This window comes from Sorex araneus, chromosome 1, assembly GCF_027595985.1.
Source record: "Sorex araneus isolate mSorAra2 chromosome 1, mSorAra2.pri, whole genome shotgun sequence".
Lineage (NCBI taxonomy): Eukaryota > Metazoa > Chordata > Mammalia > Eulipotyphla > Soricidae > Sorex > Sorex araneus.
In genome coordinates this window covers 318,867,970-318,889,282 of record NC_073302.1, presented here as the reverse complement: position 1 = coordinate 318,889,282, position 21,313 = coordinate 318,867,970, and the positions used below count along the sequence as shown (strand labels likewise).

The following is a 21,313-nucleotide window of genomic DNA, read 5'->3' as shown; positions in this document are numbered from 1 at the left end:
CAGTGTAGATACAGACAGTAGGTTTTTAAAAAAATTTATTTTTTGTTAATTCACTGTGAGATACAGTAACAAAAATTTCTTGTTTGAATTTCAATCATAAGGTCATCCAACACCCATCCCTTCATGTGCACATTTTCCACCACCAAAATCCCCAGTATCCCTCGCCCCTTTCCATACTTCCCCCTGCTTATGTGGCAGACAATTTGCAATGTATTCTTTCTCTACTTTAGTTACCTTCGATATTTCGAGACCAGTCCTACCTCCTCGTATATCTGCCAAAAATACAATTTGCTATGTATTTTGCTATATGTTTGCTATGAAAACACAATGTTTTGTACTGCTTGTTATGGATATAATATAATGTCATGAGGCTGCTTTAGGAATTCTAAGATTTTATTAATTAGGGTCTGAAGAAGTTGCTGCCATAGGTTGCTCATGTTCAAGATTCCTCTGTGTGTGTCTGGATCGTGGCCATGTGGGAGCTGGTGCTTCTTGCTGGCTTCTAGAAAATGGTAACCGCTGGAGCTCTTAGAGAGCAGGTGGTGGGACAGCACCTCCTCCTGTCCAGAGCGGTCCAGTGGAGAAGGCCTATTGCAAGGTCCCGGGCCATCTCTGCCACAAGTTGCTCAGATCTGAGATTTCTGTGTGTCCTTTTTTTTAATTTAAAGAAAAGACTTAATTTGATTAAGAACTTATGACTCCTAGAATTTTTTTTGCTTAGTCTTTGTTTAGGGGCCAGATTCGGTGGTGCTCAGGTTTTATTTTTGATTCTACACTTAGGAATCGTTCCTGGCAGTGCTCAGGAGACTGTATGGGGTCTCCTGTCATGTCAAACCCTGTTCTGCTATATGCAAGGCAAGCATGCTTCCACTGTATTTTCTCTCCAACCCTTGGCCCCAGAAATTTTTACATTTTTATGTTTATCATTTTCTAATGGTTTGGCCAGCTTAGAGAGTTTTAAAAAAATTATTATTATTATTATTATTATTATCCAGGGAACAGCACAGATTTTATTAAAGATTTTATTAAGATATTATTAAATGTGACACGACTGGATTTCTGACCCATTATTAAAGTTCCTTCAGTGGCTGACATGGTGCAGTTTAGCATAGCCCAGTCATCTTAAGCCCACCCTGTATAAGTGAGCAGGCACTAGACACTTTATCTGTTCATTGTAGAAATTTTAAACTTTTGGTGCTGAAGAGATAGTACACAGATAAAGTGCTTGCCTTGCATGCACCCAACCCAGCTTCAGTCCCTGGCTTCCCATATGCTCCCCTGAGCACTGTAGCACTGTTGTCCCACTGTTCATCGATTTGCTGAGTGGGCACCAGTAACATCTCCATTGTGAGACTTGTTGTTATTGTTTTCTTTGCATATTGAATACGCCACGGGTAGCTTGCCAGGCTCTGCCAGGCGGGAGGGATACTCTCAGTAGCTTGTCGGGCTCTCCGAGAGGGATGGAACACTACCAGGAATAATTTTAGGGTGTAGAGCCAGACATATCCCCTGAGCACAGCCAGTTGTGACCCAGAAAAATCTTAAAAATTTCAAACTTTTGCTTACCTTTTGATTCTGTCTTTCCACTCGTGTTAAGATTTTTTTTTTTAATTGTGTTTAATGTTCAACTAGGAGTCAGTCATGTATGAGAAAAGACGAAAGTATATTATCCCTGGTGGTGTCACATTAGAGCAGTGGTGGAAATCTGTTTAAAGTGAATTCTTCATTTTATTGCCAGTAAGATTTATTTATTTATTTTTATTTAATTGAATCACCATGAGAAAAGTTACAAAGCTTTCAGGTTTAAGTCTCAGTCATACAATGATCAAACACCCATCCCTTCACCAGTGCACATGTTTCACCACCAAGAACCCTAGTATACCTTCCATCCCACCCCACCCCCCCACCCCCCGCCTGTGTGGCTGATGATTTTCACTTTACTCTCTTTGATTGCACTCAGTATTTCAACAGAAAACTCACTATTATCATTTGGAATTTTCCCCAAACAATCAGACCTGCCGAAAAGGCATCATTTGATAATTTATTTTCTATTGCTGAGAATAAAGAGCATATGAGGTTGCACGGCCACTGTTGTAGCTGCACAGTTTTGGATTTCTGGTATTTTAGTAAATAAGTCCAGAGAAATTTCTGCCAGAAGTCTTTTTAAGTCTTCTCAACTTTATTTTTTAAAAAATTTTTAATTTTCTTTTTTATTGACTCACCATGTGGAAAATTACAATGCTTTCAGGTTTAAGTCTCAGTTATACATGCTAAAACAACCATCTCTTCACCAGTGCCCATATGGCATCACCAAAAAAAAAATAAAACAAAACAAAACACCAAAACCCCAGTGTACCTCCCATCCCACGCACCCCTCCCCAACTGATAAATTTCACTTTACTTTCTCTTTACTTTGGTTACATTCAATATTTCAACAAAAACCTCATTATTTCTGTTAGGAGTACCCCACTAAGAGTCAGACCTGTTGTGAAGAGATATGAGGTTGCGGGCCGCGATTTTGGATTTCTGTATTTTAGCAACTAAGTCCAGGGAAATTTCTTCCAGATACTGGATCATTACAAGCTTGTAACTCTCATCTGTGGTTTAAGTCTCAGTCATACAATGATCAATATATGTCATAATATGGTGGTCGCCACAAATTCACCCCTGGCAAGGAAAAAGGCGAGTGAGAGAAATACCTTTCCCTGCTTGGGCAGTCATGGGGCTGCAGCTTAGTTCTCAGTCTCTGCCAGAAGTCTTGTCACTGCAAGCTCATACCTCTGTTTAGTGGGCTCTAAAAGATGGTGGTTGCCACGCTGCCACTGAAAGGAAAGTCTGAGAGAGAAAATCCTTTCCCCTCCTGGGGCAGCATGGAGCTGTAGCTTAGTTCACAGTCTAGAAACATTTCTGCAAGAAGCCACTGGGTTCCGAAATTAGTTAGTGGGCCTCCAGGATCATGGTTGTTCAGGAGCGGAGGAGCTGTTCGTGTGAGAAGATATATTTTAATATTGTGGGAGATGGACAATAATACGATGCTATGGACCAGAGATTCTCAAATTTAGAGGCCTGTCTCATTTTCCGGGAGGGAGAAAAAAATATCCAGCTTTCCTATCTTCTTTAAACAGGAAGTGCCCCCAGTTGCATCTAAAGCTGCTACTGACCTGTCCTCTTCCCCAGGTCTGTTGACTTGTTTATTTTTCAAACCAGTTGTACATACTGCCTTTTTAGTCTGTTATCACTGGTTGGTTTAGTTTTTGTAACTGTTCTTTTTATACATAAACTAGAATTCTTCTGCTTAACTTACATAATTATATAAACATGAAAATTATTTGGAAAATACTCCAGTTTGATGGTTCTTCTCATTTTCAGATATATTTTTGCTATGATGGATCGATTTGGAGATGTATCAGAAGGTGAAGTCGACCATTCGTTTTTTGACAGTGACTTTGAAGATGCAAAGACATGTAAAAATAATTTAGTTTTTGACAAACAAAAGGATAATTCTAAAGAACAAGAAGATATAGATACAGAAAGTACAGACTTGAAATTTGGAGTAGAAGAAAAGAAAAATTACCTGACTGATGAGGGAAATGAAAGAAGAGAGAAAATAACTCCAGAACAACACCCTGTAGAAAATAATATAAAAATCAGAAATTCTTTATCATTGACCACTTCTTCAAGATCAAAAAAAGTGTGTGATGCTACAACAGGACATAAAACACACTTGCCCATTCCAAATGGTGTTCCCAAAATTACAAAAAAGGGTGAAGACAATTATTACACAGATGGAGAGGAAAGCAGTGATGATGGGAAAAAGCGTCTTGTTAGGACCAAGTCAACTAAACCATCTAGTCATAAGAAAGGTGTAAGTAAAAAATACTCCAAAAATAATTCTTCTTCCTCCCCTTCCTCTTTGTCCTCATCTTCAAGGTTAGGTACAGATTGTTCAGATCCAGGGTCAGATTTCTCTGCATCTGATTCACCTCCATTAGTAAAGAAACATGGACCCAGTGTAACCCACTTGTCACCAAAACAGAAATATAAACCAGGAATAAAATCAACAGAAACACAGCCTATAAATACTAAATCGAAAGTTGGTAACTGTGCTGAGGAATCGGAAGAAACAGTGACAGATGTAACTCCTTTATCAACTCCAGACATCAGCCCTGCTCAGTCTTTTGAACTAGGACTATCAAGGGATCAAAAAGTGAAAGTTAAAAAGCAAGAAAATGTGAGTCAAGAAGTATATGAGAATGTTGAAGACTTAAAAACTAATTCAAAGTCAGGCAGAAAAGGGAAAAAGACTGGATTCAATCTCAATGTGCAGTCATCAGTGTTAGAGTCCAATTTAGACCAGAGAAATAAACAAAGAACATTCCATGACACGATGGACCTCAACCATCTTTTGAAAGGTGAGTTTCTTCTTTAAGTGAAATATTCTATTTTCCAATAAAATCTGGATTATGATATCTTTGCAAAGTTAATTAAGACTGGAAACTAACTCACTGATACTGTTTTAATACTTTATAACCTTAAAGGTCTGAGATGAATAAGAATAAGATAAATAGGAATATGGATGGATAAAAAAAGGAATAGAGCCAGGCGTTTTCCTACTTTTGATAGATGGGCATAAAGTGTAATTCATTTTGAAAAAGCAACACTACTGTGTTTAATGTTGTATGGATTTGAGTTTGAAGGTTTAGGTTCAGTCTCCATTGCCACAAAGAAGGGAAAAAGGCAAAGCACTACTAAGGTGAAAAGAACATGACAGCTGGTCTTCCTATAGGTGAAAAGGTAAGAGTGCTAGCAAATGGAAGAATTTACAATGTATATAATACATCCAGACTTGGGGGGAGTGGGAGTTAGGGACCTTAAGCAGTGATACTCGGACCTTGCTCCTTCCTCTTTACTGAGATCACTTCTGGTGGGGATCAGGGGACTATATTGAGTGTTGGGGATCATACCTGGGTTGGACAAATCATGCAAGGCACCCCTACCCCCTGTATTCTCTCTCTGGCCTGGTCTATTCAGATTTTAAGTTAAATGCTGAAGAGAGTTACTTGAAAATAAGTTGTTGGAATAGTAATTGTTTTAAATAATTTTGAATTAGAATAATTATTGCTACATTTCTACCAATTTTTATTGACATTTGGTTTAAAAATAGTGCGTTCCAATAAAATAGCTGTGACAATCTTTGTTTAGACTAGTTAGTGTAATTGAAAAATACCGAGTTTGCAGGTTAATTTTTAGGGCAGTAAAAGATGACATTTTTTGTTGAATAAATCATTTTGTGTTTTGTTTTTGGCCTTCTGGGTCACACTCAGTGGTGCTCAGGGCTACTCTGGGCTTTGTACTCAGGAATTACTGCTGGTGGTGCTCGGGAGACCAATTGAGATGCCAGGGGGAAGCGTCCTACATGCTGTACTATCCCTCCGGCCCCAGTTGAATAAACAATATATATATACATATATATACATATATATATGGAAGTAAATAAGTTCTTTAGTAAAATAATTTGTAAATTGATAGATATTTTGGAGCAGTTTACACTTGTGGATTTCACCCTTCCTTTTGTATGTTCTCTCTTCCCTTTGCTCTATACTTAACTATTGTCATTGTGTCTGAAAATTGGCATTGTCTATCACTGTCGCACTGTCGTCCCATTGTTCATCAGTTTACTCGAGCAGGCAATAGTAATATCTCCATTTGTCCCTGTTGCATGCTACTGTAGTCTGATGGCGTATTGGGGGCTCTTTCAGGATCGGGAATGAGGACCATCATTGTTGGCATATTGAGTATGCTCTTGTCCTTTTGTTCTTTTTAATTTCATTTAAAGTAGCACTGTAGCATTGCCCCTCCCCCCTCCCATTGATTTGCTTGAGCGGGCACCAGTAATGTCTCCATTGTGAGATTTGTTGTTACTGTTTTTGGCACATCAAATACGCCATGGGTAGCTTGCCAGGCTCTGCTGTGCAGGTGGGATACTCAGTAGCTTGCCAGGCTCTCTGAGAGGGACGGAAGAATCGAACCTAGGTTGGACGCGTGCAAGACAAATGCCTTACCTGCTGTGTTGTCACTTTAGTCCTGTCTATCGCTATCTTACCTAAATTTATGTATATATATATATATATATATATATAGTTGTTGTTTCTTGTTTTGTTTTTCTTTTTAAAGTAGCATCTTAGTGTTTTAGGGCCACACCCCATAGTGCTAGGAGCTGCTGTGTTTCAGGAATCAAATGCAGGACCTTGCATGGGCTCTACCTCTTTGTGCTCTCCTTCCTACAGTTTTCTGTCTTTTCTTTCCACTTCTTCCTTAAAAAAAAAGAGCGAGCTTTTGAAATATAAGTCAATCCTACTTATGTTTAATATAAAAGTTAATTCTTAAATTAAAAGCTATTTTCATTCCTAATCTAATAGCCTACTAGACTCTATGTCGACTCTCATCCAGCACAGTTACATTAGTGTCACTTGGAGTACTATTAAATACTAATGCCTAGGTCCTGCCACAGATATTCTCATGCAGTTGGCTTAATATTTAGGTTGATGAGAATCATTTGTCTACATCATGTGAATATTATAAAGAAAAGCTTTGACATTGCTTTCTTCACTGATCTTGATAATGGTATTTTCTTGATATTTGCAATTACTTTTTCTCTTTCCCATAATTCTAGTTTGGCTTGGGACATAGGCTGTTCCTGTTTCTCAGGTCTCAACATACATATCACCACAGAAAAAACATTTTCTGAGCATTCTTTCTATACACCCTCACTTTTACCTTTACTTACACCTCTGTCACAAAAGTCTGTTTTCTCTCATCAGAATACTTCTCAGACTTTGGAATTAAAATTGTTTTCTTACTCTCCATGAGAACAGGTTCTCCAGGTCTAGCAAGCACTGGTATAATATATATATTATATTATATTATATATATCATACCAGTGGTTTCCAATCTGAGGATCACTAGTCTGTAAGCGTAAAAAGGCTTAAAACTACGGAAAAAGATAGTTGCCAGCCGAAGGAATTTTCAGAGAATGTTTGCAGCTATTGAGCAACTCTAATGGTCATGAAATGGATTATAACATTTCACTGAAATTTGATTTTTTTGTTAATTTTTTAATAGTTTATTTTTAATTAGTGAATCAACGTGAGGGTACAGTTACAGATTTATATATTTTTGTGCTCATGTTTCCCCCATACAGAGTTTGATAACCCATCCCTTCACCAGTGCCCATACCCCACCACCAGTAAACCCAGGGTCCCTCCCACCCTCCCCAGTCCCGTCTCCCCCCACCCCAAACTGCCACTGTGGCAGGGTATTCCCTTTCATTCTCTCTCTCTGATTAGGTGTTGTGGTTTGCAATAAAGGTGTTGAGCGGCCATTGTGTTCAGTCTCTAGTCTACATTCGGCACGCGTCACTCCTCCCCCGAATGACCTCCGACCACATTTTACTTGGTGCTCCCTTCTCTGAGTTGCCCAGAATGAGAGACCAGCCTCCAAGCTATGGAGTCAACCTCCTAGTACTTATTTCTACTATTCTTGGGTATTAGACTCCTAGTCTATTATTCTATATTCCACAGATGAGTGCAATCTTTCTATGTCTGTCTCTCTCTTTCTGACTCATTTCACTTAGCATGATACTTTCCATGTTGATCCACTTATATGTAAACTTCATGACCTCATTTTTTCTAACAGCTGCATAGTATTCCATTGTATAGATGTACCAAAGTTTCTTCATCCAGTCATCTGTTCTAGGGCACTCGGGTTTTTTCCAGATTCTGGCTATTGTAAACAGTGCTGCGATGAACATATAAGTGCAGATGTCACTTCGACTATACTTTTTGATTTTTTTAAACATTTACCATTAGTTGGAGCTGGGAAAATAGTATAGTGGGTCGGACATTTGCCTGGCACACAGCCGACCTGGGTTCAGTCCCGAACATCCCAAATGGACCCCCAAGCACCACCAGGAGTAATTTCTGAGTGCAGAGCCAGGAGTAACCCCTGCACATCACTCCGTGTGACCCAAAAAGCAAATAAAACAAAAAAAATAGTTACCTTTAATCTTCACTGTATCACTGTGTCACTGTCATCCTGTTGTTCTTTGATTTGCTCAAACGGGCACCAGTAATGTCTCCATTCATCCTAGCCCTGAGATTTTTAGCAGCCTCTCTTTACTCATCTTTCCCAATGGTGATGCATTAGAGGCTCTCTCGGGGTCAGGGGAATGAGACCCATCATTGTTACTGTTTTTGGCATATCGAATATGCCACGGGGAGCTTGCCAGACTCTGCCATGCAGGTGGGATACTCTCCGTAGCTTGCCCGGCTCTCTGAGAGGGATGAAGAATGTATGTAAGAAAATACAAGCAAGTATGTTAAAACCAAACACAAGTTTTTCAAAAAAGTTGAGTTCCCATAAAGCTTTTTTAAAATTTTTATGATTATGTATATAATTAACTTATCATACTAGAAATCAAATAGAATTTTAAAATCACTGTCACTGTCATCCCATTGCTCATCGATTTGCTCGAGCAGGAATTAGTAACGTCTTTGTTGTGAGACTTGTTGTTACTGTTTTTGGCATATTGAATATGCCATAGGTAGCTTGCCAGGCTCTGCCGTGTGGGTAAGATACTCTCGCTAGCTTGCTGGGCTCTCCAAGAGGGGCGGAGGAGTCAAATACAGTTAATAATACTTTTTTAAAAGCCAAAAAAATGAAAAAGTAAGTTTTTTTACTAATTTCATTTTAGCCTGGCATGGGAGTAGGAGGTTCTGTGTTGTCTCCTACCCCAGCGCCTAACTGTCTTCACTGGAGCCCCAGTGGAGGGGGGTGGGTTGAGTTTCCCTCCCTGCCTCAAGCAGAACCCCAGCAGCTGAAAACCTCCAGAATCCAGCCACAGCCATGCTCAAGGCCACTCTCCACATGCTCAGACAAGCCTCACACATGAAGGAACCTGCAGAGGAACCCAGGTGTACAGGACCCGGGACTGAGATCTTCAAGCCTGCTCAGATCTGTACTGGGCCTCCTCCACCCAGATCCTCCATTTTCCAGTAGCTTGGCAGCCACACCCATAAACTGCCCAAAAAGATTTTGTTTTTGTATCACACCCAGTGCTGTTTAACTTCTGGCTCTGTGCTCGGGTCACTCCTGAGCAATATTCTGGTCATATAGCATGCTGGGGATCAAACTGGGTTGAGTAACCCATGTACTATCTATCTCTTGGCCCATGATAATTGCATTTTTAAAAATTGTTTAAGTTCTATTTGGTTTCACAGCTTTATAAACACCATTTATCCTAGGAGTGAGTGAGAGGGGGACAGAGTCAGTAAAGTCTTTTAGAAAAGAAGCACTTTACTCTTGCAATTGTCAGGTTTCTGAAGACTGCCTACTGGAAAGTAGTTTGTGCTAACTGAATTTTTATTTATTTGCTTTATCATGGTGAACTATTTGTATTTCTTAGGAATATTTTGGATGTAAGAAACAGATTTATTTTTTGGAGACTTCCGAGTGGTACTGAAAACACCAGGACAATACCTGACTGTGCCAGGGAGGCCATGTGCTACTGGGACCCTGTGCAGACCAGTCATGTATTCCAGCTCCCTAACAATTTTCTTCTAAAACAGTATTTCTCACATAAGAAGTCTCTGCAGAGATATGCCAGATTAGCAGGTTGATTCAGTGGCCCAAAAATGTTAACTGAAGACCTAGATTCTCTACCCATTTTCCTCAACCCTGGTGTTGGTTTCATTTTGAGACTTCAATGATTTGTCTGTAGCAATTTCTGATTTTTATGTCCAGGTGTGATAGTAATGTCCAGAGAAAGGGAAATCGTCTCTTTAAACTCTGAATGGGAAACCCTATTCAAAGAAGCATTCTCAGCTGACTTCCACTTAACATTTTCCTGCCCAGAATTTGGTTATACTCTCATTCTTTAAACAGTCTTTGTCAAGTGGAAGGGGATTATCCCCATTGAGTCTCACATATGTCCTGGCTTTAGGGAAAGGACCCTTGAAGGACTTTCTTCGGAAAGAGATAGATATGTTAAAAATAGAAGAAAAATCAGGGATCTGTTAAGTCAGAATGTATATTAATTCATCCAGTAAGTCACTAAATTGGAGATGTGTTTAAAATACAGATTGTTTCATTCAGTCTAGGCAGCGAGGGACTACATTTCTAAACCTGCGTAGTCATAATATCCATGTTTCTATTCCAAGCTCAAGTCTGAGTACCAAACCATTTTTAAAAATTGTGGATCCAGAGCAGTAGTATAGTGGTTAGGGCATTTTCCTTACACGCAGCCAACCCAGGTTCAATCCCCAGCACCCCATATAGTTCTGAGCCTGCAAGGAGTGATTCCTGAGTACCGAGCCAGGAATAAGCTCTGCGTATCGCCAGGTGTAGCTCCAAAACAACAGCAACCAAAAATCTATCTGGGAGCTGGAGTGATGGAACGAGGGTAAAGCACTTAACTTGTACACAGCTAACTCCAGTTTAATCCCTGGCACCATATACTTATGATCCCCTGAGCACAGAGCAAGAGGTAAACTCTGAGCACAGCTGGATGTGGGCCAAAAATTTAAAAACAAAAAAAAATCCATGAAACTATTAGGGAGGGGGTGCTAGCTGGGAAGGTAGCATAGCTCAGTGATCAGAGCACTTGCCTGGTTGGCACAAGATACCAAATTCAGTTTCCAGCTCCATGTGTGCCCCCAGCACTGCCAAGTGTAGACCAGCCCTGGTAACTTCCAAGCACCACAAGTACCACTGGGTTATCATTTGTTCTAGGGCTCCCAGTACTGCTGTGCCTAAGCAGCACTGCATCACTGGGCAGGAGTGTTGAACCCTCTAGGAGATCCAAGCCCCAGACACCCTCATACAAAAAAACCCCGAACTGTTCGGTTACATTGAGAGTGAATACTGGTATCCCTCACTGTCCTAAACTTGGATAATAACAATACTGGTATTTCTCACTATCCTAAACTTGGATAACAACAACAACAAGTTTCTTAACAGCAGCACTAAATCCCTGAACCTTTTCACCAAGTTAAATCACTGAAACGCATTTTTAGGCTGGAGAATGAATGTAAAATGTAGGAGAACTTGCTTCAGACCGCTGCAAGTAGAGAGATCTAAGTGAACTGCTAGTAAGTGGTGCTCAGGGTTTCTAAGTGCACGGAAATCTGTTAATGGAGTCCATAATTGGACAGTTTACCGATGATTATTATAATTAAAGCTATCTGTTGCATAAAACAGTTTTTCAAAATTGTTTGTTTTGGGGGCTGGAGCGATAGCACAGCAGTTGGGCTTTCGCCTTTCACGTGGCCAACCGGTGTTCGATTCCTCTGCCCCTCTCGGAGAGCCTGGCAAGCTACCAAGAGTATCGAGCCCGCAGGGCAGAGCCTGGCAAGCTACCAGTGCGTATTGGATATGCCAAAAAACAGTAACAATAAGTTTCTCAATGAGAGACGTTACTGGTGCTCGCTCAAACAAATCGATGAGCAACGGGATGACAGTTTGTTTTTGATTTATACACGTAAGGTGTCATATCCAATACTGTAAGTTGTCTTTAGTTTTAATACAGTATGACTAAATTGACTTGGTGAAATGGAGAGTTGTATAAGTTCTATTCTTGTCCAGTGTCATCTCAATTTGCTTTATTAACTTTCTCTTTCAATGTATGGCTTTTTCTGGCTCAGGTAATTTCTTCTCATTCTTTTCCATTTCTTGAAAAATAAATTCACTTATTTAGGGAAAAGTATAATGACAACACATAGCATATTTTAAAGTTACAAGCATGAGTATTCATCTATGTATGTAGGGGTCACTACCTCCACAATACATTTAGTTTTTCAATCTCTCATATGTGGAATAAGGGTGCTGGAGAGACAGTACAGCAGGTAGGTGCTTACCTTGCAGGTGGCAGATCCAGGTTTAATCCCCAGCACCAAAAGGTGTGGCCCGAAAACAAAATACAAAACAAGAAAATAACAGATATTCAAAGTAAGCCATTGAAACTGGAGATTTTGTCTTTAGAACTAAGGTTTCAAGGGAAGAAGGGTGGGTGGGAAGGACTCTTGGGACACTTGGAGGGAAGTAGCACTCCAGTAACAGGTGTGGTATCGGAATTATGTGTGCACAAAAAGTATAATTAACAGCATTGTAAATCCATAAAAATGGTTTAAAAGATGTATGAGAACGAGGTGTGAGCTTGTTGGAGAATGACTGAAGGTGGTGCAGCCTACTTGCTTTAAGCACCACTTCACTTTAAGCATTTTCACTGCTCAAATGCAAAGGTTTAAACAATTTATGAATTCAGATACTGCACTTAAATTTAAAAAATTTTACAATAAATACTGTGTGAGAGTTTAGATAGTGAGGGATACCTATATAGCTATTTTATTGAAAATGACTCACTGAATAGAAATTCAAGATACAAAATAGCCTATGATACAAAGTTTCATGGAAGAGCATCAGATAAATTTTTCCAATTATAGGCCAGGGAGTAAAGAAAGCAGTATGGAGAAATAGTACAACATTCAAGGCACTTGCCTTGTACATGGCAAGAACCCAGGCTCTATCCCTGACACGTATATGGTTTACCAAACTCCACTATCCCTAAGCATTGAATCAGTAATAAGGCCTGCGCACAGCTAGTGTGCTTCCCCCCTCAGCCCCCAAAGTAAAACAGTATTATATTCTTATATTTTTTATTTAAGGAGGTGAAAAATTTTCTAAAGGTAGCATGAGAAATTTTTAGACTACTGGATAAGAGTATAACTGTAGACAAGCAATGCCTTTTCTGTGGCCCAGTTTCTTCATTTGGATGAGGTAGTTGACACAGGTTGCCAAAGGCCATTTCAAATTCAGAGTTGTGGGGTTTAATGAGAAATATGGGGAAATTAGTGTAGATATGCATTACTGCACGTCCAACTTTAAAACATATCTTGAAAATTTTAGAGAATTATGATTGTCAACTTTTTTTCCAGATCAGTTATGATTTGTGGGGCAGTCCAGCTATACTGGAAGCCTCATTTTGCTATGTAAGTTTGGAAAATATGATTGGAATTAGAGCTTTGACCTAGAGCAAATTCTATATAAGCAGAGAAAGCATGAAAAAAATGGAAATAGTGGGACAAGAGAGAGAGTATAGCAGGTAGGGAACTTGCCTGACATACCTGTAACCCAAATTTAATTCCTGGCACCCTATACCCTAGGCCCCACCTGTAGTGATCTTTGAGCACAGAACCAAAAGAACACCTCCAGTTATGGCCTCCAAACAAAAATGAAGTAGTGGAGTAGAATAAATGTTAGGTATTGGGTTATGACATTAACTCATTTGGAGAGCAGGAAACTGACATGACTAAATTTGAAAATGTTTGATAATCTGGGTATAATCAGTTCAGTTTACGAATATAAGAGGACAAAATTGTCATTTTAGAATCTCAAATTTTAGTACATAGACGCTATGGAATAATTAGATGTCTTATTAGAACATTTGCTCAGGGAAAACTAAGAAATGAGATTAAGAAATCATTGATGAACAAAGAAAATCCTTAAATTTAGGGCTTTAAACTACAGCAGTTTAGCAAATTGATATGCCATTGTTGTTCAAAGGGAAAATACAAACACATCAGAAAAGATGATGCCTGTGCTCCATTTGGCTAAAAGGTACATTATATCTAGTGAACATCTTATCCCTTCACTCTGGCACATCACAGCAAGCAGGATTCAGATAGGTGAACCAGGAAATGGATGTCCTCAATGTTACTATATACTAGAGAAGGCTGAAATCAACAGAGCTACCACACTCAGCTGAAGAATAGCATACTTAAAACAATTAAAAGAGCATACTCAGTGGTTGCAGAGAGGACCTGTGAGGAAAATTTGCTTTCACAAATAAAACTAACTCGTGGTTTCCTTTTTACACTGACTTCTGTGGTTAATAGAATATTTTAGGGGTTACATGACAAAATAGCACAACAAAGTAGATGCAGAAGAGAATCTTGCTATCATCTATTTAGACAGGCATTAGAGCTCGTAAAATTGTTAAGCTCTGCCATTTTGCTTATTCTTCTTTTGATTTTATAAGAAATATGCTCTTAACATATTGTTTTTAGAAGAATAAATATCTGTGTTCATTGCTTTAATTTCCAGTGTCTAAAATATTTATGACTATAACCCACACAAACATTCCATGGAGTCATTGATAATCTTTATATGTCAGTGAATCCTGAGATCAAAGTTTAAGAACTTCTATTTTAAAAGAACAGGATTAAAATACAAGATTTGTAGTTTAGTGGAAAAAATTAGAGCCAGTTTTAAAAGTGGAATGGGGAAAAAGAGGAACACCATAAAACTTTAGGAGCCTCAACCATTTGCTCTTAGGTCCTGCTCTGTTGCTTGGGGGCTATTAAGGGGGAGTACTTGAAAGGAGTATGCAGTGATGGGTGTCACTTGGGCTTCCTTACAAGCGACACAAACCCTTTGAACTATCTCCTTTACTCATGAAAATATGTTGTGAAAGTAAGGTTTGAACCAGAGGTGCAGTTTGATCCTCAGCACCATCCCTAGTACCCCTCCCTGGGTTTGACCCTGGTAGCACCTGATCATCACTATGGTAAAAATTGGTCTAAGTCTTGCCTGAGATGATCCCTAAAAATTACTGTGTGAAGTAAAATAATCTTATTGAGGGAAGACAACAAATTTTAAGAGGAATGTGCATGAGAGAAAGAGAAAAGACCAAAGAGAAAAGGAAGTTTGTACCCTAAAGGAAGACACATTGCAATGCCAGAGTGGAGAAAGATTGTAGAAAGATCAAACAATGCAGGTGAGTGGTGTCATCAGGAGATAAAGGAGAGGGGGCTAAAATAGTTCTAATCCTACCCAGGAGATTTCAAGGAATGAAGGATGAAAAGCTGAAAAAAATATCCCTGGGAAGTATTCACAAGGATAAAAGTAGAAATGCCAGCCCTATTAGTGCACAGAATTGGAATTCAAGATGTGATGGGGCTAGAGAGAGTGCAGAGGTTAAGGCTTTTCTCTGCATGTAGCTGCCTTCAGTTTAATCCCTGACCTTGCATATAATCCCTGAACACCTTCAGGAATAAGCCCTGAGCACCTCTGGCTATGACCCCCAAGATACACGAAAAGATGTGATAGCATTTAAAGGGACAAAGAAGTACTTTACATTATACTGATCAACACCAAAAAGAATACTTAAGAGCCATTGCTTTGAACAAATACTTGATAAAAGGAATTGCATTAGATAATGGATTTGATAAAGCCATATTCACTGGAACATTGATAAAGTAGACCGTGGATTCTTTTTTTCACCTGTGACCTCTTTTTTTTTTTTTTTAAATTAAATCACTGTGAAATAGACCCTTACAAAGCTGTTCATGATTAGGTTTCAGTCATAGTGTTCCAGCACCATTCCTCCACCAGTGTATATTTCCCAGCACCAGTGTCCCCAGTTTCCCTCCATCACTGGCCCTCCACCCCACCTGCCTGTATGGCAGGTACTTTCTCTTCTCTCTTCATTCTCTTTCTCTCTCTCCCTCCCTCTGTTATCTTTCTCTCTCTCTTTCCATCCATCCCTCCCTCCCTCCCTTCCTCCTTCCTTCTCCTCCCTCCCCTCCTTTTGGGCTTTGTGGTATATCTTTTCACTTATTTTCAATGCTCAGTTCTTGCCCAGTGTGAACATTTCTAATTGTGACCTCTTGTTGCCTGATAAATTTTTACATTACCCCAGGTATCTTGGTATATATAATGTGTGTTTGCATATCAAACATTTACTGATAATAAGTTTATTTTAAGGCAGATTTTTTTAAAAGATAGATTCCCTATAAAGGATCATGACTCAGTTTAAGAAGCTCAGTATTAAAATAACCTCCCCAAAAGCTCAGTGTTAAGATCCCCTTCCCAAAAAAAAAGTATCAATTCACCTGTCTTGTGAATTCACTTGGTTCACTGATATTTTGCTTTTTATGAAGTATTTTTAAAGCGATACATTATTCCTGTTAACAACGTAACAAGTTACTCCAACGCATAAGAGATGGAGAGACTTATAAATAGGCTACCTTAACTTCCGGAAAATTAGATTCATCTGATTTCTAGATTACTCATGTGATAGATACCCAGGTTTGGGATGACCTGAAGACCAGAGGGCCCATATGTGGTGACTCCATGTCACCTACCTTCTCACATTACGTTCATGTTAGGGTAGTTGTACTCTACATAGTGACTCAGGCTCCCAATTTCACTGTTCAAGGAAACAAGGCAGAATCCTCTTAGCCTTTTGTGACTGAGGCTTAGAAGTTCCATAGCCTAATTTTATCCACTTTGTATCACTGTAACAATTATAAACCTTCCCAGATGAAGGAGCAACATAAACCCCACCTCTTAAAGGAAGGAGTGTCAAATATAGCTTACACATGTTTAAAAACTTCCCCTTAATCCTCTCTTTAATCTGTCCACCCATTTATTTTCATATTTAAAAATGAATTCCTTCTTTCCTGAGATCCTCAACTTCAATATGTAGAATCCAGATGATATCCAAGCAGGTTTGGTTGTTCTCCCTACGAGGAGACTTAAGAATAAGACATTTTATTATTTTACCCCTAAAACCTGGTTCCCTTAGAGTCTCTTTAAATTTTGTGTGGCAAGTGATGAGAGAGTTTTGTTTTACTTCCTTGCTATCCTGGCTTACTAGACCAGTACTACTTTAAACTTTCTGGGTAGAGATTTGTTTAGATAACTCCTTCAGTGGCAGTGTTTTTTCCCCCATTTTCTTTGTCATTATAACTGACTTCATTACTAAAATTCTGCTATTTCATCCTCATTAATCTTCTAGAGGCATTCCAGTTCCACTCCCCAGTGGGTCTCAAAGCTAGTGCTTCTATGTTTTTGTTACAGTTGTATTCCACTGTCTGATACCAGATTCTGTGTTGTTTTTCTTTTGGAAACAAATTACAAAACACATAAAGCAGCTATCTAGGATGACTCAAAGACTAAGATCATAGTACTTACAATATACTCTCTATGTGGTTTGATTTCATCATAATATGATAGCCCCTTGTAATCTGACATGTAGTGACTCAGGACCAAACTCAATGTATTCCAGCAAACAGATGTTGGGGGGGTGGGGGTATGTGGTTTTGGGGGACTTGTTTCTCTTTTTCCCTTGGCTCTGAGTGTCTTCCTTTGACTATTTTGAATTGACCCAAGCAATAACAAGCCTGTCCAGAGTTCAAGGACGAATGCCAAGTTTACCAGCTGAGATGATAAGTAAATTGAGTTATTACTTCCTCATTTTTGACCTCTCAATTACAAGTGTTAGATTTAAAAAGAAAATATATGACTGTGTACAGATTGGATTTTTAAAAGAAGACTATATAATAATTTAATATGGCTTCGGGTAAAGTGATAGTATTATATAATAGTTTTATGTTTTCACTTTCGGACCACACCTCTCAGTGCTCAGGTCTTACTCCGGCTCTGTGCTCAAGGATTACTCCTGCCAGGAGGCAGGGGACAGTATGTAATGCTGGGTATCAAACCTGCATGCAAGGTGCCTTGCTCACTATACCATTTTACTAGCCATACACATAAATTTTAAAGTTCTGTCTAGTTAGCGAAAGTAAAGCTGATTCTTTTAGTAAAGGGTATTAGATGATCAAGAAGTGACTATAGTGACAATGGATGGACACTGAGATAAATATGGTATTTGAACAATTTGTTTCATTAGAGAAAAGCATTTTAAATGTGACTAAGTATATATATAATATATAAATAAGTTTATATAAAGAATATTCCTGAAAGTTTATTTAAATTGAAAAGAAATTTATATTGAATTGGAAGAATAGTGGATGACATATTTATAGTTCCTTAGAAAAATGTAATACCTGATATCATAGCATTTCATACATACATTTTCCATCAGAGGAAGCAAGAATGCTAGTTTTTGTGATTTTTAAAGTGAATTATACAGAATGTCCTCTGTGCTTATGGATGTTTTGCTATTGACTTATTTTACTTTATTTCGGGTTTTTTTTGTTTGTTTTTGCTTTAGGTTTTGGGGCCACACTCAGAGGCTACTATTTGGAGCTCAGTGCTTGAGTTTCAGACAAAACTTGGGGTACTGCATGGTGCTGGGATCAAATCTGGGGCTTCTATGTACAAAGATTGCAGTCCCTTTGATTTTTATCCCAAGCCCCCTCGCCCCCCTTTTTTAACTTTAAAAAATTTGTAGAAAGCTGGAGAGATGTCACTTGCCTTGCATGCAGCCAACCTAAATTCAATCCCTGGCACCCCGTAAAGTCTTGTGGGCCCCACAAGAGTGATCCTTGAGCACAGAGCCAAGAGTAAGTCCTGAATACTGCTGGGTGTGCCCCCAAAACAAAAAGACCCCACAATTTCTAGAACTGTGGTGGAAAAGGATAGTGGTTCTTGGTGATAGGTATGTTATGGTAACATTATACCTCTAAAGCATATAAACATACACATTTTTGTAAACCATTAATACCTCAAAAAATAAATTTAGAAACCTTTCAAAAATTATATTGGGAAGGTAGTTTGCTTGTAGTGCTCTTTAATTTTAGAAGCTTTCATATATGGATAAATTTACCTAGAAACTTTATTCACTTACAAAGTGCATATTTTATGAATGTGCAATAATTACATGCAGTATGTCTGTATATTTATGCATGTGTTCGCATTGAGGTTTTTACCATTAACTAGGTATGGTTTCAAACTGTGCCTTTATCATTAGTTTCTAAGTAATAAAAATAATTCATATAAATTCAACTAAAAAAAACTGATTACTTTAAAATACTGCAAAAACTCAAAACCAAATAAAGTATACTAGTCTGCTAATCCAGATATGTCAGATTACTGATATATTCATTTTTAGTGTAGACTTAAATTGAAATACTGAGCAAGCTTAATATTTTCAGGAAATTTTAATAATTGTTCAGTAATCAAAGATTATTACTTTGAAATAGAAAAATGAACGTGACAAAAACATAAATTGCTTTATTTAAAGAACCCACTAAGTATAAATTTCTAATTGACCTCTTAAATTTTGTATATAATTGTAGTTTTATTAATATACATACTCTTTTCATTAATAATTTCTTCTTCAAGGATCAAAGAGTTTACTACCATATTGCTGTACTACTTTGCTTAACCATTTTTTCTTTTCTGTGTCCACTTTTCTAGCTTTTCTGCAGTTAGAGAAAAGGGGACCACAGAGACCTCACTTTGATCAGCCTTCAGTAGCACCTAGGAAAAACTACTCATTCTCCAAAGAGGAAGTAAGACTGATTGATCGGGAAAATCAGAGGCTTTTGAAGGAACTCTCAAGACAGGCTGAAAAACCAGGAAGCAGAAGTACAGTTCCTAAAAGATCACTAGGTCCTCCCCCTAAATTATATCATAGTGCGCTCAACAGACAAAGGGAACAACAAAGAATTGAAAGAGAAAATTTGGTAAGTAACAAACTTTTTACTCTTAAAGAAAATTCATTTGACTATGCACTTTACAACCTGTTTTTGTAGCTAGCAAATTGTATTTTGGTGAAACATTAAAAGAAAGTTCTGAAAACTTCTTATTTATTTTTTTCTAGATCTGTTAAATTACTACAGTAATTTAGGAATTAGGGTCCATAGGTCAGATCCAAATAATCGCTAGCTAAATTTAGTTTATTTAGTTAAGTTCTTGAAAACTAACATGACTTATATTTCGTTTATTTAAAAGATAAATACAGTCTCAGAAGGTCATATTTAGTGATCTTCCACTTAAATGTATAAATAATGTTAAAAATCAGTTTCAGTTTGATCTTATAAATGCATATTTAACTTTTTGGTGGATGCCACCATTTGGGTTACATCTGGTGGTACTCAGGGCTTATTCCTGGCTCTGCACTCAGGGATCACTTTTTAATTTTTTTCTTTTTGGGTCACACCTGGCGATGCACAGGGGTTACTCTTGGCTTTGCACTCAGGAATTTCTCCTGGCAGTACTCAGGGGACCATATGGGATGCTGGGAATTGAACCCAGGTCGGCCGCATGCAAGGCAAATGCCCTACCTGCTGTGCTATCGCTCCAGCCCCAAGCCCTTTTGACGGGCTTGGGGTACCCTATGTGGTGTCAGTGATCAAACACTGGTCAGCCAGGTGCAGGGCAAAAATCTTACCTGCTGTAATATCTCTCCAACCCTAAAGACATTGTTTAATTGTAGGACTACTAAACCTATCCGTCCGCCAGTGTTTCCAGATCCCTCCTCCATTATCCCCCGACCCTGCACACCCTCTCAGTTTCCAGTTCTGTAGATCATGTCTTAGGAATTTTTTTCATTGGGATTGTCTATTCCCTTTCCTTGTTTCTTTATACGCTGCATATGAATGTGATCATCTGAGATTTATCTTTTACTTTCTGCTTCGCTGCAGTTTGCATTCAAGTTACAGTAAATTACAGTGTGTCATCTTTTCTCATAGCTGAGTAGTACACCATTGTGTGTATGTACCACTATGTCTTTGTCCACTCATCTATAGTTGGGCACCTGTGTTATTTCTGATCTTAGCTATTGTAAATAGTGCTGCAATGGATATAGGTTGTGGTACTAAGTCTTTGAAATCTCTTGTTCGTTTTACTTAAAGTACATCTCTGCTTGAATTCACATTTCGAATGCTCTCCAACCACATATGTCTAGTGGCCCTGGCCAGTGCAGCTCTGAATCACAAACTAACACGGAGAAGTGAAAACTGTAACCAAACAGAAAAACCAAGTTAATGTGTTATAGAATATCACTTATTATAAGGAAAATTAATTTTCCATATCTAAGCTCTTCACTCTTTAAACTAAAATAAAGCTAATCCTGATCTTTTCAGAGCTGTTTTTGCCTATTCCTTTGCTTCTTCATAACGCCTATTTTTTTCTATTTAAAATTTTTTAGTCCATTGAATTTGATTGTTTGCAATAAAAATCACATTAATTGGAGTAGGACACTCTTAAAATACCTTTCATTCTAGAAGTGTATTTTTCTGTTCATTTAAGCTTTCCTGTACTATTCCAGTAAGCCTTATTGTTTTCTATAGAACTGTAATTTTGTGTCACTATGAAATGACACATGAAATATGTGTATTTCATTTATTTTCATTACATTTTTTATTTCTTTTATAAATGAAGCTTTTTTTGTATTTATAAAGACCAGCCACCTACCAAACCCTAACTTAAAGTCACATTGGCTCCAATAATTCTTCAGTGTGAGCTGATAAACGTTTTAATCTGTATAGTAAGATGTTCAGAGTCA

At 38.3% G+C, this 21,313-nt stretch overlaps 1 protein-coding gene across 2 annotated transcripts in view; it reads left to right on the top strand.

The window, feature by feature from the left end:
- Positions 1-21,313, top strand: part of CFAP97 (cilia and flagella associated protein 97) — a 33,204-nt gene that overhangs the window by 3,532 nt on the left and 8,359 nt on the right. For both annotated transcript variants that reach the window (XM_055133328.1, XM_055133334.1), the window contains exons 2-3: positions 3,370-4,412; positions 19,222-19,490. In XM_055133328.1, the coding sequence (XP_054989303.1) occupies positions 3,383-4,412; positions 19,222-19,490 (1,299 nt within the window). In that variant the 5' untranslated portion in view covers positions 3,370-3,382. The remainder of the gene's footprint in view (positions 1-3,369; positions 4,413-19,221; positions 19,491-21,313) is intronic.